General features: G+C 39.7%; 1 protein-coding gene across 1 annotated transcript in view; it reads right to left on the reverse strand.

The window, feature by feature from the left end:
* TTLL5 (tubulin tyrosine ligase like 5) overlaps positions 1–22,568 on the reverse strand; it is a gene marked incomplete at its 5' end in the record, with an annotated part of 276,857 nt that overhangs the window by 150,061 nt on the left and 104,228 nt on the right. The window contains 4 exons of the mRNA XM_080807502.1: positions 7,844–8,031; positions 16,414–16,815; positions 17,407–17,490; positions 20,427–20,554. Of these exons, the coding sequence (XP_080663628.1) occupies positions 7,844–8,031; positions 16,414–16,815; positions 17,407–17,490; positions 20,427–20,554 (802 nt within the window). The remainder of the gene's footprint in view (positions 1–7,843; positions 8,032–16,413; positions 16,816–17,406; positions 17,491–20,426; positions 20,555–22,568) is intronic.

The raw sequence follows: 22,568 nt of genomic DNA on the forward strand, positions 1-22,568 counted from the left end.
AGTGGCCCGCCTCTTTCCCTGGTGTCTGCCTGCTTTCTGAGTACAGAGGCCACGTTCAGATTATACCAGGAAAGCTCCCGAAACGGTCGTGAACCAGACAGCATCTATGTTGAGCCTGGATGGACACATAAAGTCAGACATGGTGACAGGGGAACATTTCCCATGAGAAGGTAGCAAAAACTAAGGCATGGAGACGAACAAATTCTGAGTGAGTTGCACAAAAACACGTGTGATGGGAGAAGACAGACTGGAGAAGTAGCCAGGAGCTAGATTCTAAATAAAGGCTTTGAATAACATTTAATAGCTCAGGCTTCACATTGTATATAACAGAAAGCTCCCTCAGGATTCTTGAGCAAAGGAGTTCTTATCACCAGACTTGTGAATCAAAAAGATTCCTTTACAGCAAAGACTAAGGTGGACAGGAGACCATTTCGGAGGTAACTGCAGCTGTCCAGGTGAGATCATTAAGGCCTTAAGCAGGACAGTCGATGTGAAGATGAAAGAGGGAAGATAGATTTGAGACATTATGGAGTCAGCATCAACCAGACTTGGCAACTGCCTGGATGCAGAGAGAATGAAGAAGCAAACAGAAACAATGATAAATCAAACGCTCCATACCTAAGTCCCGAGGAGGACTGCCGTGTCACCAATACTGAGAGAGAAAAGGGAGACAAACAAATAGGTTTTAGATGTCTTCAACATTTTTTTTAAAAAGATTTTATTTATTTATGTGACACAGACACAGTGAGAGAGGGGACACAAGCAGGGGGAGCAGGAGAGGGAGAAGCAGGCTTCCCACTGAGCAGGGAGCCCAATGCGGGACTCGATCCTAGGACCCTGGAATCATGACCCAAGCTGAAGGCAGACACCTAATGACTGAGCCACCCAGGCACCCTGTCTTGAACATTTTTTTGAATATTTTCAAAATACACTTAAAATGTGGTGCATGATCAGGGAAATACAAATCAAAACCACAGTGAGATACCACCTCACACCAGTCAGAATGGGTAAAATTAACAAGTCAGGAAACGACAGATGTTGGTGAGGATGTGGAGAAAGGAGAACCCTCCTACACTGCTGATGGGACTGCAAGCTGGTACAGCCACTCTGGAAAAAAGCGTGGAGGTTCCTCAAAAAGTTGAAAACAGAGCTACGCTATGACCTGGCAATTGCACTACTGGGTATTTACTCTAAAGATACAAATGTAGTGATCCAAAGGGGCACATGCACCCCAATGTTTATAGCAGCAATGTCCACAATGGCCAAACTGTGGAAAGAACCTAGATGTCCATCAATAGATGAATGGATAAAGAAGATGCGGTATACATATACAAAGGAATACCATGCAGCTATCAAAAGAAACAAAATCTTGCCATTTGCAACGATGTGGATGGAACTAGAGGGTATTATGCTGAGCGAAATAAGTCAATCAGAGAAAGACAATTATCATATGATCTCCCTGATATGAGAAATTAAGAGGCAGGGTGGGGGGCTGTGGGGGGTAGGGAGGGAAAAAATGAAACAAGATGGGATTGAGAGGGAGACAAACCATAAGAGACTCTCAATCTCATGAAACAAACTGAGGGTTGCTGGGGGTGCGGGGGTAGTAGGGAGAGGGTGGTGGGGTTATGGACGCTGGGGAGGGTATGTGCTATGGTGAGTGCTATGAAGTATGTAAGCCTGATGATTCACAGACCTGTACCCCTGGGGCAAATAATACATTATATGTTAATAAAAAAATTTAAAAAATGTGTTGCACGTGTTGTGATGAACACTGGGTGTTATACTTAACTAATGAATCACTGAATACTACATCAAAAACTAATTGTGTACTATACAGTGGCTAATTGAACGTAATAAAATAAATAAGTAAATAAAATTTGGTTTATATAAAAAAATTTAAAAATGCATTGCGTATTTTGGATGCTGGTTATATAGTTAGGGGGCGATGTCTGACAGCTGGAAGTCTGGGCTTGGCACTCAGCAAAGAGGTTCACACTAAAGATGCCTGCATGGAAGAAATCCACAGAACAGTGCCAGATGGAGCTATGGGAGGAGAACATGTACCCAAGGGGAAACTGTGTGTTGAAAAAAACCGCTGTGTTGTGCCCTGACTTCAGAGGTACGCTGGGGGAGAGCTCCGAAGAATGGGGAGAAGCAGATGCCCAGGCATCATCCCACTGTCTTTAACTGGGGGAGCCTACCATTGCCAGTTTTACACATTTGAGGTCTCTATGCCAGTGGCTTTTAAAAAATGTTGCAAATGGAATCTAGCCTTCAGGGGAAAAAGGAGGATGAGCTCCCAGGGGAATCGCTAAAGGGCTGGAGAAGCTAAGTTTTCAGGTAGGAGGTAGTTAATAATAGGACCGAATACTGAGGCAGGAGGAGGATTAAAAACAGGTGACCGAAGTTGGCAATTTCAAGGTCACTGGCAACCTCTGAGGGAGAGCTGGACAACATGGTAAGAGATAAGGCCAGACTGCAAGGGTAACTGTGGAGGGGACAGGGTCAGGGGCACTGGGGCAGCAAGGGCATGTTACTTTAACATTTGGCGGTACAGGGAAGACAAGAACTTGAAGGGGTGGCGGGGTGAAAGAAAGGTTATTTTAGAACAGGAGACCATGGAGTAGGCTAAGGAACTAAGGAACACTGGGGGCTGAAAGCCTGGAGAGAGAGAGAAGAGCTAGGGAATTAGACAGGATCACTCCAGCTGATCCAGGGATCCAGGAGGTGACTTAGTCTCGATATTAAAATTATCCCATTTTACAGAGAGGGAAATCAAGGCACAAGGAGGTTAAGTAACTTCTCCAAGGTCACACTGACTCAAGAGCTCCTGTTTTTTCCATTTATTCTTTTCTGTTTCTAGAAATGGGAAAAAGTAATATAAATGATATAAAGAAGTGTCACTATTTCTACCCAGAAAGAACATAGGACCAAAGGAGCTAGACTTGGAAAACCACCACCAAATCAGAACATAAACATACAGCAGTTCAAATGCGTCCGGGCATGCTGAAGAGGCAGGAGGAGCGTTCCCAAACACCCAAGCCTGTGATAAACTGGGGGCCATCTGCCTCAGGTCTGGAGAACATTCATCATCATTTCAGAAATTCAGCTCCCTCTCTGCCAATTTCACCTTCAAATTGGAAATTCTGAAAGTAAGAGTCACTCAAGGTCCATCTCGGCAGCTTCTGAAGCAGAAAAAATGATTGAGAAATTCCTTCATACATGAATGCGTGAGAGAAATGAGTAGCTGGCGGAAACCAAACATTCTCCACCTCAGCATATACCCTTCTCTAGAACTGCTCTAGAAAAGTACCACGGTGAGGAGCAAAAAATGAGAGAAATTGAACGGTTTTCTTTCCCACTCTCCATCTACATGAAAAATGTGAGAAGCAGAAAGTGTCTCCTCCCTCCTATGTATCTGTCAGCACATTTCCAGGAGGCCTGGCCACATCCCGGGCACTGGCTGGCTGAGGAACAGAGACTGACGCAGCACATTCGTTCGCCTTGGAGCCCTCGCCTGGGTGGTCTGCTGTTATTCCTTTGATTAAACTCCCAGGCTGGAAGAGCTGGAGCCGCTCCTAATGATAGCCGGGTCCTGAAACCTCACACTCGCCCGCACAGCAAGGGCCGGTGCTCCCTCCGAGTGGCTGCCTCCCACTCCTCACCACAGAGCTGGGCTCCTTCGCCACATTCTTCTGCTCACTCACGGCGGGTGACCACAAAGGGCGCCGTCTGGGCAGAGTGCGGCAGTGGGAGCGCACACCTCTCCCAGCACTGAGCGAGGCAGAGATAGGGAGACCGAGGCTCTACTCCGGGGTCCTGTCAGCGACCACAGCGCTCCCTACCACAGGAGAAAGATGCTTCTAGAACACCCTGCTTTCAGAGATGGACACACTCACTTCCCAGGAACCCCAGCCCCAAAGGACAGCCCGCCTCTCATGTGCCAAGGGGAAGAACTAAATTTGGCCTGCTCTCTGCTCGGGTGTGTAGGGTACTTGCTGAGTGACCTCCACTAAGAACACGTGTGTCTTCCGGGCATTATTTCAAGCGCACGCATGCCGGCACGAACATTTCTGAAGTGGCTCTTGTGGCTACTTCGTGGGGCAAGGAACGTTTGATGTTCGCCTGTGCTGCAGGCTATAAAGAAAGTTACATCATAACAGAAGTAGTGAAAGTAATCACAAGCTAAATAAGGCTCTGTTCTTGGCCATGCAAATCCATAACAATTTAGCCTCTAATGTAAATTCTGGGTACCTCCAAGTTTTATTATAAAATTGGGGGGCTGTCAGGGTACTTTGCTTCTTTACTTCGGGCCAGCTCACTGTTCCTCAGCATCTTCACCAGTGAGCAGGAAGGAAATGGGGTGACATTGCCTCACCCTCCACCCCACCCTCCTCTCCAGCTACCTGAGTGATCAAGCTAAAAGACAAAGCCAACCGTGTCTCTGGGCCCCCTTCCTCCATCCCCGTCATCTATGAGATGAAGATGAGTTCCTTCACAGAGAAAGCTTCCCTTAAATCAGCTTTTGTCTTCTCCTCCAGCTTCCATCCTGGCTACTCTCTGCTGACTCCCTACCCTCCAATACCACTAATCAGCCTACTGTTTCTCTACACACATACAGGCTAGCTTTTATTCTGGAACCTGCCCTCACCCTTCTCCTGCCACCCACTTGCCTACCTTCAAGATTCAGTTTCGATATAATCTCTTCCAAGAAGGCTACTCTGGCCTTCTCACTCCCATACACAGGCTGGGATAGGTAGTATGCCCTTTGATACTTCTGCTATTCCCTAGAAATAACTCTTTCGTGCATATTCCATGCTAGCACTCTGATGTGTTTATGTGGCTGTCACCCTTACCAGATTGTGAGTTATTTCATGCCAAGGACTATGTCCTATATCATCCCTATGGCTTAGTACCAAAGCCTGGAACATTCCTAAGAGCTTAATAAAATGTTTTTGAATGAATAAATTAAAAAACCACACTTGAATTAAAAGTTTTATGGACAATGCCACTAAAAGATTTAATGGGGTAAGCAGCTGAAATTACAGACAAAAGAAAATGATTTTTCAAAAACGGACCCAAGGATTTCAATTTTTTATACTCATCTTCTAAAACACAAATAATTAAAAATCTGTGTTCCTTATGTAGTGGTAGGTCTTGTAACACCTTACCCAGAAAAGCAATGTAAAGATACATCAGAGTTTATGGGATATGATGAAAGTGATACTTGGAGGAAAATTCATAGCTTTAAATACAGTGACAAACAAGAGTGAATGAAAGTAAGTGTCCCACTTAGGAGACTGGGAGAAAACAAAAGCTAGCAAAAGCAGAAGGAAGGGAATTAGTAAAGACAAAACAAAACAACCAATTAGAAATTATTAAAACAATAGAATGAATAAATTTAACCAGAATTATCTTATCAAAAAAAGGGAAGCAGGGGAAGAAAACACTAACCCTACTGGATTTGAAAGGAAGGAAGGAGGGAAGGAAGAATGGGAAAAAGGGAAAGGAAAGGAGGAAGGAAAGAAAACACAAACATGAAATAGGAATTGGAAGTAAGGAAATACTCACAGGTATGAGGAAGTAAAAACGCATTCGAAGTAATTACTGAACACAAAGCTGCTTCTGATGAATCGGCCATGAAGGTTTCACGGCCCAAGCTGAGAGAGAAGGCAGAGCAGCCCCCACTTTGGGTCTGCACCCCCACTAGTAAACACATGGGCCGGAGCCCAGATGAAGCCATTGTAACAGGTTATTATTTGCTAGAAGAAGAATAAAAGAATTTTCCAAATTCCAAATTAAGGAATTACTTGCTCTGAGGGGAAGGACCCAGATAACATGCAACTGAGCTTTCAATAACCAAGTTCATTTGGGTAACACTATATTTTATCTAAAAACTACTTTTTTGAATCAAATTAGAAATAACTTATTATTGAAAGCCTTTTGTGGAGGAAATACCAATATTTTCCGAATATCTGCTATTTAGACTTTACAAAGTAGTTTTTGCATACTATCCTCAGGAGCCTAATGTATTTACTCCAACAACAAGAGGAGACCCTTAGGTTGGAAGTTGAGTGAACTGTCCGAGATCACACAGCTGGTCTGTGGTGGTGGAAGACAGATCTGCAGATGGCTGGTCTAGTTCTCTTTCCCCCACCCAACCCTGCTTATTCCAGACTCCAGCCCCTCCCTCAGTACTGTCCGGAGCACCAACCACCCTCTTACCAGACTCTAAAAGTTAAGACTGACATCTAATGGTAAGTTCAGATTCCTACGTACAGGAGTCTGATGGACTTTTAATTCTCTGGCTCTGAAGCTCTCCTTCGACAAGAAAGATGGACTGAAGGAAATGACTTTCAATTAGAATACAATCTCCCTGGTGTCCCAGAGGATCAGAATCTTGTCATTTTGCAAGCTTTGCAGCTTACCAAATGACAGAAGCTGAAAATATGTAAACACTAATATTGGCTATGTTTTTTACTATGACTGCAAAGAAAATTTCCTAATGTCTTGGTGCTTCTAGCTGCTCATTTATAAACTGGGAACATAGACTCTTGTCAGTGACCCAGCAAAAAATGGGTAGCAGACCACTGGCCCTCTCCCTCCTCACAGCCACTTCATATTTCAAAATTCCTTCTTCTTCTACCATTGTCATAACATTCTAGTACCTTCCTCCTACCACTCTATCTGTAAAATCTACCTCGCCCACCCGCTCAAGTCTCAAAACTGCTCTCATAAGATTCTTTGCTTCCTATTTCAAATCAGGCCTCCTCATCTACTCTCTTCAAATGATTAGGGATTTGAAAAAGAATATTCATTACAGGCTCACACACTGGGATGAGGCTGAAGTAAAGCTTAAGTTTACCTTTAATTTTGGTTCTAAATTTCATACTGAGAAGCAGGGCACCACCAGGGAGCAGTGTGTTGCCTACTTTTAACGTGCTCGTAGTAATTTTCAGCTTCACTTTTTCCTTGACTTGATTATCATTACAGAGTTGTCACTAATTAAGACTCTGCGGCAGAGATATAGCAAAATGTAACACGTGGAGTTAAATTATAATAATTTCTTAGAAGGACTTTGATGCCCGTTTGCATTAAGGAAAGGGAGAAGATATGGCTTCGACTTCTGGTTAAATACCATGGGGACGATCAGCAAGGAGGGCAAAAACAATCCCAAAGTTCTTGTAGAAGTTTCACCCAACTTCATTGTGTTGTAGGCTTGTTATCGTATCTATAACTTAAGGTCAACAATGTGGTATCTATTTCCATCCATCCAGCTTCCCGAATGACCCTGATTCTATCACTTCTTTCAGCCTCAGTTTCCCCCATCTGTAAAATGGGGAGAATGACATGTGTTGACTAAAGGTGTACTGAAATATTTTACCAGTCAGTAGTCATAAAATATCCTGAGAGCAAGCGATGAAAGGTGGTATAGTTTAAAAAACAAAACAAAACAAAACAAAAAAACTGAAAAGGTAATGTTATGGCATTCTGGTAAAAAGATTTCTAAGATGAGAACTCACTGGAAAATTTTACCAAAGAAAGAGGTTATTTTTAAAGATCCTTTAAAAGTCTCTTTGACAGCTGAACATTCAAGTCAGTTTATCCATGAAATGAGTACATCAGAGCTAGGAGCAGACTTAACTTTGGAATATCTGTCACAGAAACTCATTTTCTTTAAAGATGAAGAGAACACTCTTTCTTTAGCTCACCCCAACTAATACTCCTTCAACAAGCATCAGCATACAGGAAATGAGCAAAGGCAGGGAAAGACAGAGGCCCCTGCCCTTAATGCGATCCTTGGAACCAAAGAGCTCTCCGGCTCCCCAACCGTCCGTACCTGCTGGGTGAGGAGGCTGATGTGGGTGGACGGGGAATACTGGCGGGCCGCCTGCTTCTCAGCCAGCCGCTGCAGCTCGGCCGTGACCATGCTTGGGTTATACCGTCTGCTGTACAGAGAACCATCCTCTCCCTCTCTCTGTGTTTTAGCCATTCCCAAGTGCGGCTTGTTTGGATGGCATGAGCCTGCTAAAAAAAAAAAAAAAAAGAGAAAAGTTTTTACCCTCTTAGGAAACAAGCCCTGAAAAACTTAGGGTGAGGACAGAGAAATCTCAGCCAACTTTACGGAAGCCCAGGGATCTCTTGACAACTTGTCACAAGCATTTATCAACATGTTTTCATTTACCGGGAAAGCTTCACACACACCAAATTTCATCATATGCAGTGGGAAACAACCACTCCTAGAATTCACTAATTTTGATAAATAAAAAGGTGTAGTTTTAAAACTCAGTATAATTCTTATATTTCTTGTAATGGGACTTTACTTGTCAGTAGTCTCTGTCATCCACGGTCAAATAACCCACCTTCTTACCAAGCTCAAAAGGGACAACAGATGAAAGCAAAACAGTGTAATTAGAAAAGCAGCAATAATCTGTTATTGATGAAATGACTCATTTCCCCTTTCAGACTTAAATGCTCTTCTTCCAACTACAGTATCAGAGTTCTATTACTTTTGAGCACTGAAATTCTGGCAAAAAGAAATTATTTAATATAAAATCAAGGTTCATATTTTTTCTATGATGAAAGTCACACATCTCACTGGAAAAAAAAAATTAAACCTAGAAACCACGGTGCACATGTTTTCTTTCTGGCTTAATGCTTATATAACTGTGATCATTGGTATATACAATTTGGTGACACTGCTTTATAAAAATCTGTTAACTGTTTCATGTTTATTGTGTGATACATAGAAAATTTCGTAACAGATGTGTAAGTTATAGAGAATACTATAATGAACCCGTGAACTTACTACCCAACTCAAAAACCATATTACCAATGAATATACATCAACTGAGTGCTTCTCTTGAGACATCCCTTATCGTCTGCCATTCATTCCCTTCCTTTTAAAAAACATCTTCAGTAATGTATTTGTGTGCATTTGTATGTGTATGCATAAACAAAATACTAGGTAATTTTGCTCGGTGTTAAGCTCTACAAAAGTAGTATCTTACTGTAGCAGTTTCCTGACATACACTCTTGTCATTCAATACCATACTTTCAAGATTCATCCTTGCTAAGCATAGCTTAAAATGCATTAATTTACCTGGGGCTTGGTATTCCATTTTGCAAGTACACTACCACTTATTCTTCTCTTCCCCCATCAGTGGGTGTGTTGGTTATTTCAAGCTTATTGCTATTATAAATAGTGCAGCGGTAAACACTCTTGAATACATCTCTTGGTGAATGTGTGAAAGAACGTCTCTTGTATGCATGCCGAAGAATGGGATTGTTGAATCACAGAGTACATAAATCTTTAAATTTATGTGATAATACCAAAGTGGCATTTTTTTACACTCCCATAAGCAAAATATGAGAGTTCCTGCTGATCCACATCCCCTCCAACACTTAGTGTTGTCAAGTATCTTAATTCCTCCCACTTCTAAGGGGGTAAAAATCTCCTTATAGTCTCCATTTACATTCACAGATTGATCATGATGCTAAGCGTGTGTTATCTCTTTTCTGATACCACTGATCATTTTTCTATTGGGTTATCTTTTTCTTACTGATTTATGGAAGTTTTGCTTATGTTTTCACTTGCTCCATACCCTCTAATCTCAAAGATAATCTTACTTTATCCTAGAAGTTTTTATTAAAGATTTATTTATTTTAGAGAGAAGGAGAGTGAGTGCATGTATATACGCGTGCGCCCAAGTGCAGGCAGTTGGGGAGGGAGAGAATCTCCCAGAGACTCCCTGCTGAATGCGGAGCCTGATATGGGGCTCAATCTCATGACCCTGAGAACATGACCTGAGCCTAAATCAAGAGTCAGATGCTTAACGGACTGAGCCAACCAGGTGCTCCTATTACAGAAGTTTTAAGTTTTGCATCTGAAATTAATTTTATACATAGTGTAAGTCAGTGACCTAATTTCATTTTTTTCTTCGGTGTTATTAACTAATCATCCCTGTACCATGCATTGAGAAACCCCTCCTTTTCCACTATACACAATGCCATCTTGGATATGTATCAAAGTTCCATCTATCTGTGTGTCTCTAACTTCCTGCTCTTTTCTATTGGTCCATTTGTCTATAACTACACTCTCTTAGTTATCGTATCTTTTTTTTTTTAGTTTTTTTTCCCATTTATTCATTTGAAAGAGATACAGAGACAGAGAGAGAAAGACCTCAAGCAGGGGGAGAGGTAGAGGTAGAGGGAGAAGCAGACTCCCTGCTGAGCTGGGAGCTGGATGTGGGGCTCCATCTTGGGACCTGGAGATTAGGACCTGAGCTGAAGGCAGATGCTTAACCATATGAGCCACCCAGGCGGCCCATTAGTTATCATATCTTTATATAAGTCATAATAAGGTGTTCCTCCACCTTATTTTTGTTCTTTCATAGGTTCTCACTATTGGACATTTAGAATGGGCTTATCAAGTGTAACCACAGACCTGTTGAGGTTCTGGTTGGAATTGTATTGAATCTAGGGATCAATCTGACGAGAACTGAAACATTTAGGACACTGTCTCTTTACATCCATGCACATTAGGTTATTTAATCTATTTTATTTAGGTTTTCTCTAATGTCCTCAAAAAGCCTTATAAAATTTCCTTCCTTTCCTAAATTTATCCCTAAATTATATTCCTGAATTTATTGTTTCCTTGGTGGTGACTCTTACACAACAATGTGAATGTACTTGATGCCACTGAACTGTAAACTTATAAACATAACCCCCCCAAAATTAAGTATACTTAAAAGAAATATAAAAAAACTTAAAAGTAGTTAAAATGATAAATTTTATATAAATTTAACCACACTACAAAAAAAATTGCTTTCTAACTCTTTGTTGCTAATATACAGAAAAAGCTACTGATTTTTAATATTGATCTCGTGGCCATCTATACTGCTAAGATAATTATTTCTAAGATATATCTGTAGATTGCTTTCAGTTTTCTTTTTTTTTTTTAAGATTTTATTTATTTATTTGACAGAGAGACAGATCACAAGTAGGCAGAGAGGCAGGCAGAGAGAGAGAGGAGGGGAAGCAGGTTCCCTGCTGATGCGGGACTCGATCCCAGGACCCTGGGATCATGACCTGAGCCGAAGGCAGAGGCTTAACCCACTGAGCCACCCAGGCACCCCTACTTTCAGTTTTCTATGCAGAAAATGTATTTTCTGCAAATAAGCAAATTTTATTTCCTCTTTTTTGATCCTTATGCTTTTCTTTGTTCTTACTATGCTGATTCTGGTAAAACATTAAATAAAAGCAATACTAGTAGACATCTTTTTATGGCTCTTAATGTTAAAAAGAATTCTTTCAACATGTCCCCACTTACACTGATACCTCTTACAGGATTTTGGCAGATAGCTTTTTTCAGCTCAAGAGGGCTTCCTTCTCTTCCTAGTATGCTGAGAGCTTTAACATGAATGAGTGTGGAATTTTATCAAATTCTTCTCTGCATCTACTAAGATGAATATGGTTCTTCTCCTTTAGTTTGCTGATATGACAAATGTCAGTTATAAATTTTCTAATGTTAAGCCCCTCCTGTGTTCCTTGGATAAACTTCTTACGATGTCCTATCTCTTTCATATGTTGCTAGATTTGGCTGGCTTATAGTTTGACTAGAATTTTTGCATTTGTGTGCATAAATGTAGCTGGTCTGTAATTTCCCTAATACTATACTCAACTGGTTTTGTAAAGATAAAACTAGGCATTCAAAAAGAGATGCATATTGTTTCTCTTCCCATTCTCAAGAAGAGTTTAAGACTGGAATCATCTGCCCCTTAAAAGACTGTTAGAACTTCCTTATAAAATTATCTGGGCCTCAACTTCTGTGAGATTTTTAACAACTGTTTCAATTATCTTACTATTTACAGGACTATTGAGGCTTTCATCTTCTTGAGTCAATTTTATGTAAGTTATACTTTTCTATTTGTCCGTTTTATAAGTTTTCAGTTTTATTGGAATAAAATAGTTAAAAATTCTTTTGTCACCTACACAATATTTATATGTTCTATAGCTTTTCCATCCCTTGTATTATTTCTCCAGGTCTTCTCCCTTTTCTTGATCAGTCTCACCAGAAGTTTGTCCATCTTATTAGGGTTTTCAAAGAACTTCTGGCTTTGATATTCTCTAGTGTACTTTATCTCTGAATTCTCTGTTTTTTTTGCCCTATCTTTATTATTTCTTTTTCTTTATTTAGATTTATGATGTTTCGTTTTTGTAATGTCTGAAATTAAATACTTAGAAATTAATCTTCAGCCTCTTTTACTTTCAAATAAAGTTTTTAAGGCAGTAAATTTCCCTCCTCATACTGCCTTTCATTGCGCTCCATACACTCAGATGCACAGTTTTCTCATTATCATTCAGTTCTAATACTTTTACATTTATTTCCATTATGATTTCTTCCTTGACGCTTTTTATGTCTTTTTTTCAGGTTTTAATTTAAATTCCAGTTAGTTAATATACATTGTAATGATAGTTTCAGGTATAAAAATAGTGATTCAAACCTCCATACAACACCCAGTGTTTGACTCTTTTTAATCCAGGAATTCATGAGGATTTGTTATACACTATAACTTGTTGTTATTGCCATTCAATTTAATTGCAGCGTGACAGAGAATGTGCCTGTATGATACCAATTCTGTGATATTTGTCTTAAATGATGTAGGATGACTGGTTTTATGAATATATTATGAGTGCTTACAAAGGTGTTTTCTCTAATTATTGGATACACAGTTCTATGTATGATCAACTGATAAAGCTGATCAACTTGTTTAAATCCTCTTTATCTTCGCTGATTTAAAACAATCTGTTTAGTCTATCAGTACTTGACAAGAGTATTTAGAAATCTCCCACTAAGACATGTACTCATGTACTTGTATCAATCTTTGTTTTGGAACAAATATTATATTTGGAAGTTATTTTTATTAGGTGCACTTAGAACTGCTTTATCTTTCTGCTGAACTAAACCTTTACCTTTTGTCTTATGTAATTACTGTCTGTACCTGTAAGAAAATTTTCTATCTCAAAGTCTATTTAAGCATATGTTAATATAGCTATACCATGTTTCTTCTGGTTGGTATTTACATGGCATTTCTTTCTTTATCCTTTTTTTAATAAGCAAGTCATTTTTCTTTTTTCTTTCTTTTTTTTTTTTTTTTTAAAGATTTTATCTATTTATTTGACAGACAGAGGGAGAGAGATCACAAGTAGGCAGGGCAGCAGGCAGAGAGAGAGGGGGAAGCAAGCCCCCATTCGGGGCTTGATCCCAGGACCCTTAGATCCTGACCTGAGCTGAAGACAAAGGCTTAATCCAGTGAGCCACCCAGATGCCCCTCTTTCTTTATCCTTTTATTTTCAACCACTCTTTCTTCTTCTCTTTAGATGTATCTCTCCCTGGTAAACAGCACACATCTGGATTTTTAAAAAATTCAACCTGACACTCTTCTAACAAGTTCAACCCATTTACATTTATTTGATTCTTGACATTGGGACTTGGTTTGCTATCTTTTCAGTTTCATTTCTCCTGCTTTTTCTAAGCTTCCTTCTCAATTCATTTTTCTTCTTCCAAAAGGTTTAGAATTTCCGTATTTTTACTCTTTTGGTGGGAACCTTTGAAATTTCATACTGTGTATTTATCTTTAAAATGTGTGAAGTTAAATCATATCCTACTCTCACTCTCAAACTATTCAATAATCACAGAAAAATTTAACTCAGATCACTTGGAAGCTATTATTGTCATTTATTATGTTGTTGTCTACTACTGTTTAAGCCATTCAGGATGTGTTTTCTGACTGCCATGGAAATAAGCGAAATAGACAATTACAAGAAGGAGAGAACGCCAATTATCTGAAAATTAAACAGTACACTTATAAACAATCCATGGGTCAAAGGATAAATCACAACAGAAATTTAAAAATATTTTTGAACTGACTAGCTGTTCCCTATCCCTCTCTGGGAAAAATGTGAAAAAGGAAGGTTTTTTTAAAGAAAATTTCGATTAACACAAGGTATTGGAGACAATGATCTTACTTAATCTCTCTCAAATGGGAGAAAACAGTTCAAACCAGAACATTATTGATTATTATTACTCTTGATCTTAGATTAAGTCACAAGAATAACCACTCAGAATTAGCATATACATACATGCCCATATTCATAGTTATGACCTATTAGACATTCAATATCTGATTCAAGCTGCATAATATTCATTTCATTTGAAATCAGATACTAAGAAATATAAATTGACTATTTACAAAACAGCTTAGCTGTAACTCATCTTAACATGGATATTACTAAATTGTTTAAAAACTTGACCAATGGTAAGGCATTTGCCAAATTAATCTATAGGTTCAACACAATCCTATCCAAATCCCATCTGCCTATTTCTGCAGAAATTGACAAGCTGATCCTAAAGTTCATATGAAAATGCAAGGGATCCAGAATATTCTAAACACTATGGAAAAAAGGAATGAAATTGGAAGAATCACTCTTGGTGACTTCAAAACTTACTATAATTCCACAACAATCAAGATAATGTGGTACTGGCATAAGGCTAGACATATCGATCAGTGGAACAGAAATGAGACTCCAGAATAAACCCTTACATTCATGATTAAATGATTTTTGATAAGAATGCCAAAACAATTCAATAGGGAAATAATACTGTTTCAACAAATGGTTGAACTGGGACACTGGGACAACTGAATATACATGTGAAAAAGAACGAAGTTAGAACCTTATGCCATATCCTACACAGAAGTTAAATTCAAAATGGATAAAAGTCCTAAATGAAAGAACTCAAACTATAAAATTCTTAGAAAAAAACATGCATATGAATCTTTGTTACCGTGGGTTAGGCAATAATTTTTCAAATATGATACCAAAAACATAAGCATAAAGAAAAACAGATAAATTGGATGTCATCAAAATTAAAAGCTTTTGTACTTCAAAAACATGAAATGATAAGCAACAGAAGGGGAGAAAATACTTCAAAATCATGTATCTGACAAGGGACTTGTATCCAGACTACATAAAGAACATAACTCAACAATAAAAAAACCAAGTATCTCAATTTAAAAACAGGCAAAGGATTTGAATAAACATTTCAAAGAAGGTATACTGATGGCCAAAAAGCACATGAAAAGTGTTCCACATCATTAGTCATTAGGGAAATGGAAATGATAACCACAAAAATGAGACACTACTTCCAAGCCACTAGAATAGATAAAATCAGAAAAACAGACAATAGTAAGTATTGGCTGGCAAGGATGTGGAGGAACTGGAACCTTCATGCATTGCTGGAACCAAAATGATGTAGTCACTTTGAAAGAAAACAGTTTGGAAGTTACTAAAAAAAAAAAAAAAAAAAAAGCATGAAGTTACCATATGACCCAGTGATTCCACTCCTATGTATATACCCAAGAGAAATGAGAACATAGGTCCACACAAAAACTCATACACAAATGTTAATAGCAGCAGTATTCATAATAGCACTTAAATGAAAAAAACCCCATATATCCCCCAATTGATAAATGGATAAACAAAGTATGGTATATCCATCCAATGGAAAACTATTCAGCCATACGAAGGAATGAAGCACTGATACATGCTACAACACGAATGAACCTTGAAGACGTTGTGCTAAGTGAAATAAGTCATTCACAATACACCACTAATTGTACAATTCCACTTACATAGAATGTCCAGAATAGGCAAATCTACAGAGATAGAAAGTAGTTTAGTAGTTGCCAGGGCTGGGGGAAGGAGAAAACAGATACTGACTATAAAAAGGTATGGGTTTTCTTCAGGGATACAGAAAATGTTCTAAAATAAGAGATAGTGGTGTTGGTTGCACAACTATGTGAATATACTAAAAACCACTGAATTGCACATTTTAAAGTGGTGAATTTCACAGTATATGGATTGTATCTCAATAAAACTGTTATCAAAAATGGGGGTTAAAACTTCATTGATAATATGGGTCTACCTACTTCATTTAAAGTTAGATACCTTAAGAATTCCTTGGTTATTTATGCAGGTCATACTTGACTTTAAATACACTGAAAAATAACAATTCACTCAGAAAGATTGTATATAGCACACTTGTAGGTCTATGATGGTCTGTGATGGAAAATCTCATGACTAGACTGTAAGCTCCTTCTCATTCATCTCTTTATCCAGCATCTCAAAGAAATCCTGATTCATTTTGTATCAATGGATGAATCCTACTGGACCAAATGCAAGATTCTTCCTTAGAACAATGCATGTGTCCCTTTATCTTTCAGAAGAAAAGGCAAAGGGAAGAGATGGCATTCTTTTCTTTTCTTTCTTTCTTTTTTTTTTTTTTTTTTTAATCGGGGCTGGGGAGGAGCTGACATCACAGGCTGCCTTTCATTTTCTCACACTCACCTGCCTTTGCTGAAGAGGGACGAGACAGTTTCTGGCTATAGATGTGTGCAGCACTTTGGAAAGAGGAAAAGGGGCCAATGGTGTAACTGCCTGATCGACAGCGTGGCAGGCCAGCAGGGCTTGGCGCGTTCTGTGTCCCAGGATGTATGGAGGGAGAGGCACTGTCAGGGACTGGGCTCAGTAAAATTGTTGGCTGGTGAGACATGCTGGGGATAGCTGGAGGAATCTGAGATAAAGAAGAATGGTGGCCAGGCCCTGCTGAGAGGTCAGAAGTTGTAATAATAGATGACAAGTGGGTATTGGGAATTTTCTGCAGAAGAGTAGCAGCAGGACCAGAGAAAGAAGCAGAGGAAGAATTTGTATAGACTAATTTAGCCTCTCTTTCTGCTGAAGTAGTAAATCCTATTAAAACAAAAACAAACAAATAAAACAAAACAAAAAAGATCATTTTAGGAAAAACTGACATATAATCTCTATAAAACATGAAATAAACATTTTAAACATCAAAATAATCATAGCATGAAACGAAAATCATCAAAGATAGAGACTTTAATGACTGGGCATCATGAACTTAATGAATTATGCCTACCAAGACAACCTGGCAACAGAAACAGTTTACTTTTAGTCCTAGAATTTCTAAAAGCTGGAGTTGACGCTTCCTCCATCAACCAGAGCAGGCATTTTACAAATGTGAGGACATTAAGACAAAAGTTAGTGACAGCTAACTCTTCTCCCTCTGCTTTTCACCCTTCGGGGGGGGGGGGGAGTGCTCAGAATTTCTAAATATTAAGAAAATGAAAAATTCCTCAGAAGGAAAGGAGGTTATCAGTAAATAGAAGGAAATTCTAAGTCAAGAGAAAAGAACAAAGAAAAGGAACTTCTTTGGGGTAATGCCTTACGCTTTAGAATCATTTACTATCTGACGACTTTTTTCCTCCCCTTTTAGTGATTTATAAGGGAGCGGCAAATCTAGGAAGGTCTGAAGTCACTCACGAGATAATTTGTCGGAGTGAATTTCTGTTGCCTGCTGCTGTTTGGGCTGCTTTATTTTCACTTCCTCTGTCGTCTCAGGGTGATCTGAAACAGAAGATAAATACTGAGCTTAGGCTCTCCTACTAATCAAATGCTCCACATATAATTTTGTTCCCAAAATATAACACAACTCCTAATTGATCGCAGGAACACTGCCTACCGCACCACACTTTCCCAAGGCTGGCCACATCCACAGCCCTGCTGAGTGGGCAACCAGTCAGAAGATTCCCAACTATCCCCAACCCCAGTTCCGGCTAACTGAACCAGGGAAAAGTACTTAAACCCAGGACAGCCATCCATGGATGGCAACAAGCTAGGACATGCCTGGAAAAGAAAAAAAATAATAGTAAGAGTAAGAGTAAGAGTAAGAGTAAGGGCAGTCAGATGCCTCTACCAGGAATTCAAACTAGGGAAACTAAGAAACCAAGGTTGTCGGTGGTACCCACTGGAACAAAGAAATCGTATGGAGCAAAGAAATCGTATGGAGTAGCGCAACGTCCAAGAGATAGAACAGCCCCAATATTTGTTGGCACGATACCTGAACACTACCATAAGTTTGGGTCTTTTTATTTATTTACCTATTTATTTATTTGAGAGAGAGTGGTGGGGGGATAAGGGCAGGGGGAGAGGGAGAGAGAATCTGAAGCAGGCTGCACACCCAGTACAGACCGTGGCACGGGGCCCCATCTCACCACCCTGAGATCTCGACTGAGCCAAAATCAAGGGTGGGATGCTTCCCTGATTGAGCGACCCAGGCGCCCACAATAGCTCTGGATCTTCAAGTGAACGTCTAAGTTTTACCGGAGCAAGTCGAGTGAGTTTACTTGAGATAGGGTGATCAGTATATTCATGACAAAATCACTCTAATAAAACAAATTCCACTCTAATAAACTAGTTTGTTTGTTTGTTTTTCTACCACAGAATTGTGAAACAGGACAGCCAGGGCTAATCACATACTTGCGGAAATATTCCAAAATCTTTTGTCAGGGCTAGTTCATGTAAAAACTCAAGAAAGGCCAATTGACACACCATCTTTCAGAATGAAAGAATAAGGATGTAGGCATTATTTTCTGTGTGTCACCACCAGCCGTGGTGATACTGTCACACGTGTTTGCTCATGTTTGAAATCAGTCCAGATGCTACCAGGTGTCATAGTGTGGTTTCCTCGATTGAGGCCTTCCTACTGCCTTTCTAGATATTCTTGATAGGTCTAGATAGGTCTAGATCTTCTTATGTAGAGGTCATCCTTAATACATGAACTCCAGAATTTCCAGGGACCCATATGTACAAACAGATGCTGTCAGGGCTTCCCCACAGGGCTTCCCCGGGGAAAAATCACTATCTGGACGCCAATATAGGCCCTCACCTCCTTAGGTTACAGAGCTTTTCTCTACCCCAACCTCATTGTAAGAACTCCTCAGCCTCTCTTCCTCAACACTGTTAGAGGAGCTTTTCAGAGCTTCCACCAACTTTTTTCCTACATTTACGCACCCAATTCTATCTACTAGACAACAAACGTTATGAGTCAAGGTACCACGACAGCCCTGGTCACTTTATACCCAGCATCCATCACAATGTCTGGCACACAACAGGTGCTCAGAAGAAATGCGTAGGAGGAATGAAAAAACAGATGAATCAACTAACTCCAGAACTTAGATAAGCTAGGAGAGTTCAAAGAAGAGGGCCAGGCTGGGACTTCTAGAAATATTCGATTATACAGTGAGCTCAATATAAATAGGCTTTTACCCTATTTCTTTGGGAAAACTCACTCCATGTTTTAATTTTATTATTTTTTTAAAGATTTTATTGATTTATTTGACAGAAAGACAGAGATCACAAGTAGGCAGAAAGGCAGGCAGAGAGGGTGAGGAGGAAGCAGGCTCCCTGCTGAGCAGAGAGCCCGATGCAGGGCTCCATCCCAGGACCCTGGGATCATGACCCGAGCCGAAGGCAGAGGCTTTAACCTACTGAGCCACCCAGGAACCCCTCACTCCATGTTTTAAATGACCAATTATCCTCACTATTCCCACATCAGACTATGGTAGTCTTAACAGCAGGGAACGAGTCTCTGTCTTTGAATTTAGTGCTTAGCATACTGACAGAATTGGTGTAGATTTCCTATGTCTTATGCTTCCCATCTAGATTTTAAATGAATCTTACTTTAAGGCACAGAGCTTTGTTTATAACAGAACATCACTGCTATTTTTTGATCAGATGACATGAGCTAGAGAGTTCGGTCCACATTAATTCCCAAATCCCCAATCACTGAGTTCCCCCGCAGGGAGCTCTTTTAGAAATGCGTGGGAACATCCTGGGCTATCGCAGTGACTGAAGAAAGCTAAAGGCATTTAGGATGTGGGATTAAGGATATTAGACATCCCACCAGGTATGGAATAGTCCCACGCAACAAATAATTCCTCTGCCCCAAATACCAATGCAGCTAAGTCAGAGGAAGCAAAAAACTCAAATAAAAGAATGGGAAATAATCATTAGGAAAGGCAGAAGAGCACAGATGAAGAGCATAAGCCTTGAGTGGGGCCAAAGAAGGTTCAAATTCCCATCCCACTGCACCGTGAACGGGACTCCTGGGCAAGTTACTCAGTCACTTTCAGCTTTTGTTTTCTCATCTGAAAAGAAACTGAGTAATACCACCCACTCCATATGGTTTTTAAAAGTAAAAAAATTAGATCACATCCAGCAGATTATAGTAATATGAGCACTCAAATGTTAGCTATTATTAGCTTGTCTTGAAAAGCTCTCTGCTGTTAATTTTCATGAAAAAATTTTTAAAAAGGACCATGTTCCTCTTGTTTTGAGGACAAAAATGGAATGCCCCCTCAGCCCCAACCCCCACGCTGCAGAAGTTCACCATCTTGGAGTCTGTTAGTGCTCATGCGGCACAGGATTCTTGGCTCTCTTTGGCATGTCTCATTTTTTTCACTTGTTCTTCTTATTTTTCATTAATAAACTGTCATACTTACCACCCTTTGCCCCGCTATCAGAATAACTGTTGCTGTTTTTAGAACTTTTTGAGTGAGTCCCCAGGAAGACGCTTGCAGACTTGTTTTTTTGGGTATAAAAAGTCAACACCTCCTCCAGCTCAGCCTCACTGAAACAAGGAGAGAGAGTATGGTCAGAACAGGAAGCTGTTCTGGAAAAATCCTTCCACTAATTTTATTCTGAAAATGGAGTCAGCTGGAGAAGGGGAAAATGAAGAGTACAAGCTGAAAACTCCCTATTAATAGATGGTTACACAGGAATACAAACAAAGCAGTCTGAAAAATTTCAACACGATAAGGCTTTCTTTAACCCAAACTGAATTTTTGAGATGCATTGTTCGATTTGGTAGCCAGGAGACATATATGATGATTTCAGTTTAAGTGAATTAAAATTAAGCACATTTAAAGATTCTTCTCAGTTAGACTAGCCACATTTCACGTACTGAGTAGCCACAGCACAGAAAGTTCTATTGGGCAGCCAAGTTCTATATCAGAGGTCAATAAACTACAGACATTACGGGCTCAAAACTGGTGAGCTGACGAGCAACATGTTCTTGTATGGCTTCCTGCTACAAACGGTGTTTATCTTTTTAGAGAAGAACATGCTATGAAGATCATAGGTATCCTACAAAGTGTGAAATATTTATGATCTGGCCCTTCACGTTTGCCCTCCACTTCCAGATAACTGAAGTGTGTTCACTAAAGGAGCCGCTCATCATTTTAATGCCCTCTGCCCGAAATAAGGAGACCTACCAGCAAAGCCACAGGACAGTTCCCTAATCATCGCTACAAGGAAGGAGATAGAACTAGATGGTTCTAGGTCACTTCAGATATTGAAATTGTATGCACTTTATGAACATCCGAAAAATGGAAAGTACAAGGAATTTGATGAGGCCCCACAGGACTCTTCCAGTAAACATATTATGCATGGGTTTTTATTTTTTTAATTTTTTTATTTTAAAGATTTTTTATTTATTTGACAGAGAGAGAGAGAGAGATCACAAGTAGGCAGAGCAGCAAGCAGAGAGAGAGGGGGAAGCAGGCCCCTTGATAAGCAGAGAACCCAATGTGGGGCTCGATCCCAGGACCCCGGGATCATGACCTGAGCTGAAGGCAGAGGCTTTAACCCACTGAGCCACCCAGGTGCTCCCACATGCATGGGTTTTTTTAACACCTGTGGGAGGTTCTCAATGGCCTTCTGCATCTTTTTCCTGGAGCCAAGTTATATTCCAGATTCACGGCCTTTGAATAGGTAAAAATAGTCCTGCATTATCACAAAGGACCTATGTCCCATCTTGAGAATATGCTGTAATGACAACCTAGGAAACTGCTTCTACAAATCTCAGGGTAAACCCCACCATCTCTAGTGTAGCGAAGTGCCATATAATAAGGACCTCAAGGAACTACTAAAGGTCCATACGCAGCTGAGGTCACAAACGTGTGAATGACTCTGTCTGTGTGTCATTCACAGAAAGGGAAAAGGTTCAGGCTGGTCAAAATACAAACTGCTTGCTGCCTCCTCTCTTTTACCTTTGCTCACTTCATAATCTGTGTTTCCTTGTCTGACTCCTGCAAGTACCTGGATTTACCAGCCTTGATGGAGGTATCCGTATACCCCCTCAAACATAATAAGCCAATGCTAGAAGAAATTTCTGACAATCAACCCTTAATGTACAACAGTAATAAACAGGTTCCAGCATATTCGATCTCTAACTCTGTATCACTTGTTTTAGTACATGACAGTCACTTTTAGCCTGCAGTTAGGCCTGGTAAGGGAATACACATCACTTTTCAAAAAAAGTTGGCTTTCCTTTTCTTTGTTTATATTGTAAGGATCTTGAAGATCCCTAGGAGGAACTGAATATTAATCTTTTAAAGTAGAGTCATTTTCTGAACATACTCTAGTTTGTTTTTCCTATTTGTATAATGTTGATATGAGAAACCATTTCTTGCTTTGTTCCTATACCTGAATTATCAATCATACAATTCAGGACCCGAGAATGTCATCAAAATAATACACTATTATAAACTCCTACAAAATGATGTATTTGTTTGCTGTGTGTTTTTAAGCACACGATAGTGAGGCTGTAAGTGTAGACTTAAGTCTATACAAGGTCTTAAACA

This window comes from Martes martes (assembly GCF_963455335.1).
Source record: "Martes martes genome assembly, chromosome: 7".
NCBI lineage: Eukaryota > Metazoa > Chordata > Mammalia > Carnivora > Mustelidae > Martes > Martes martes.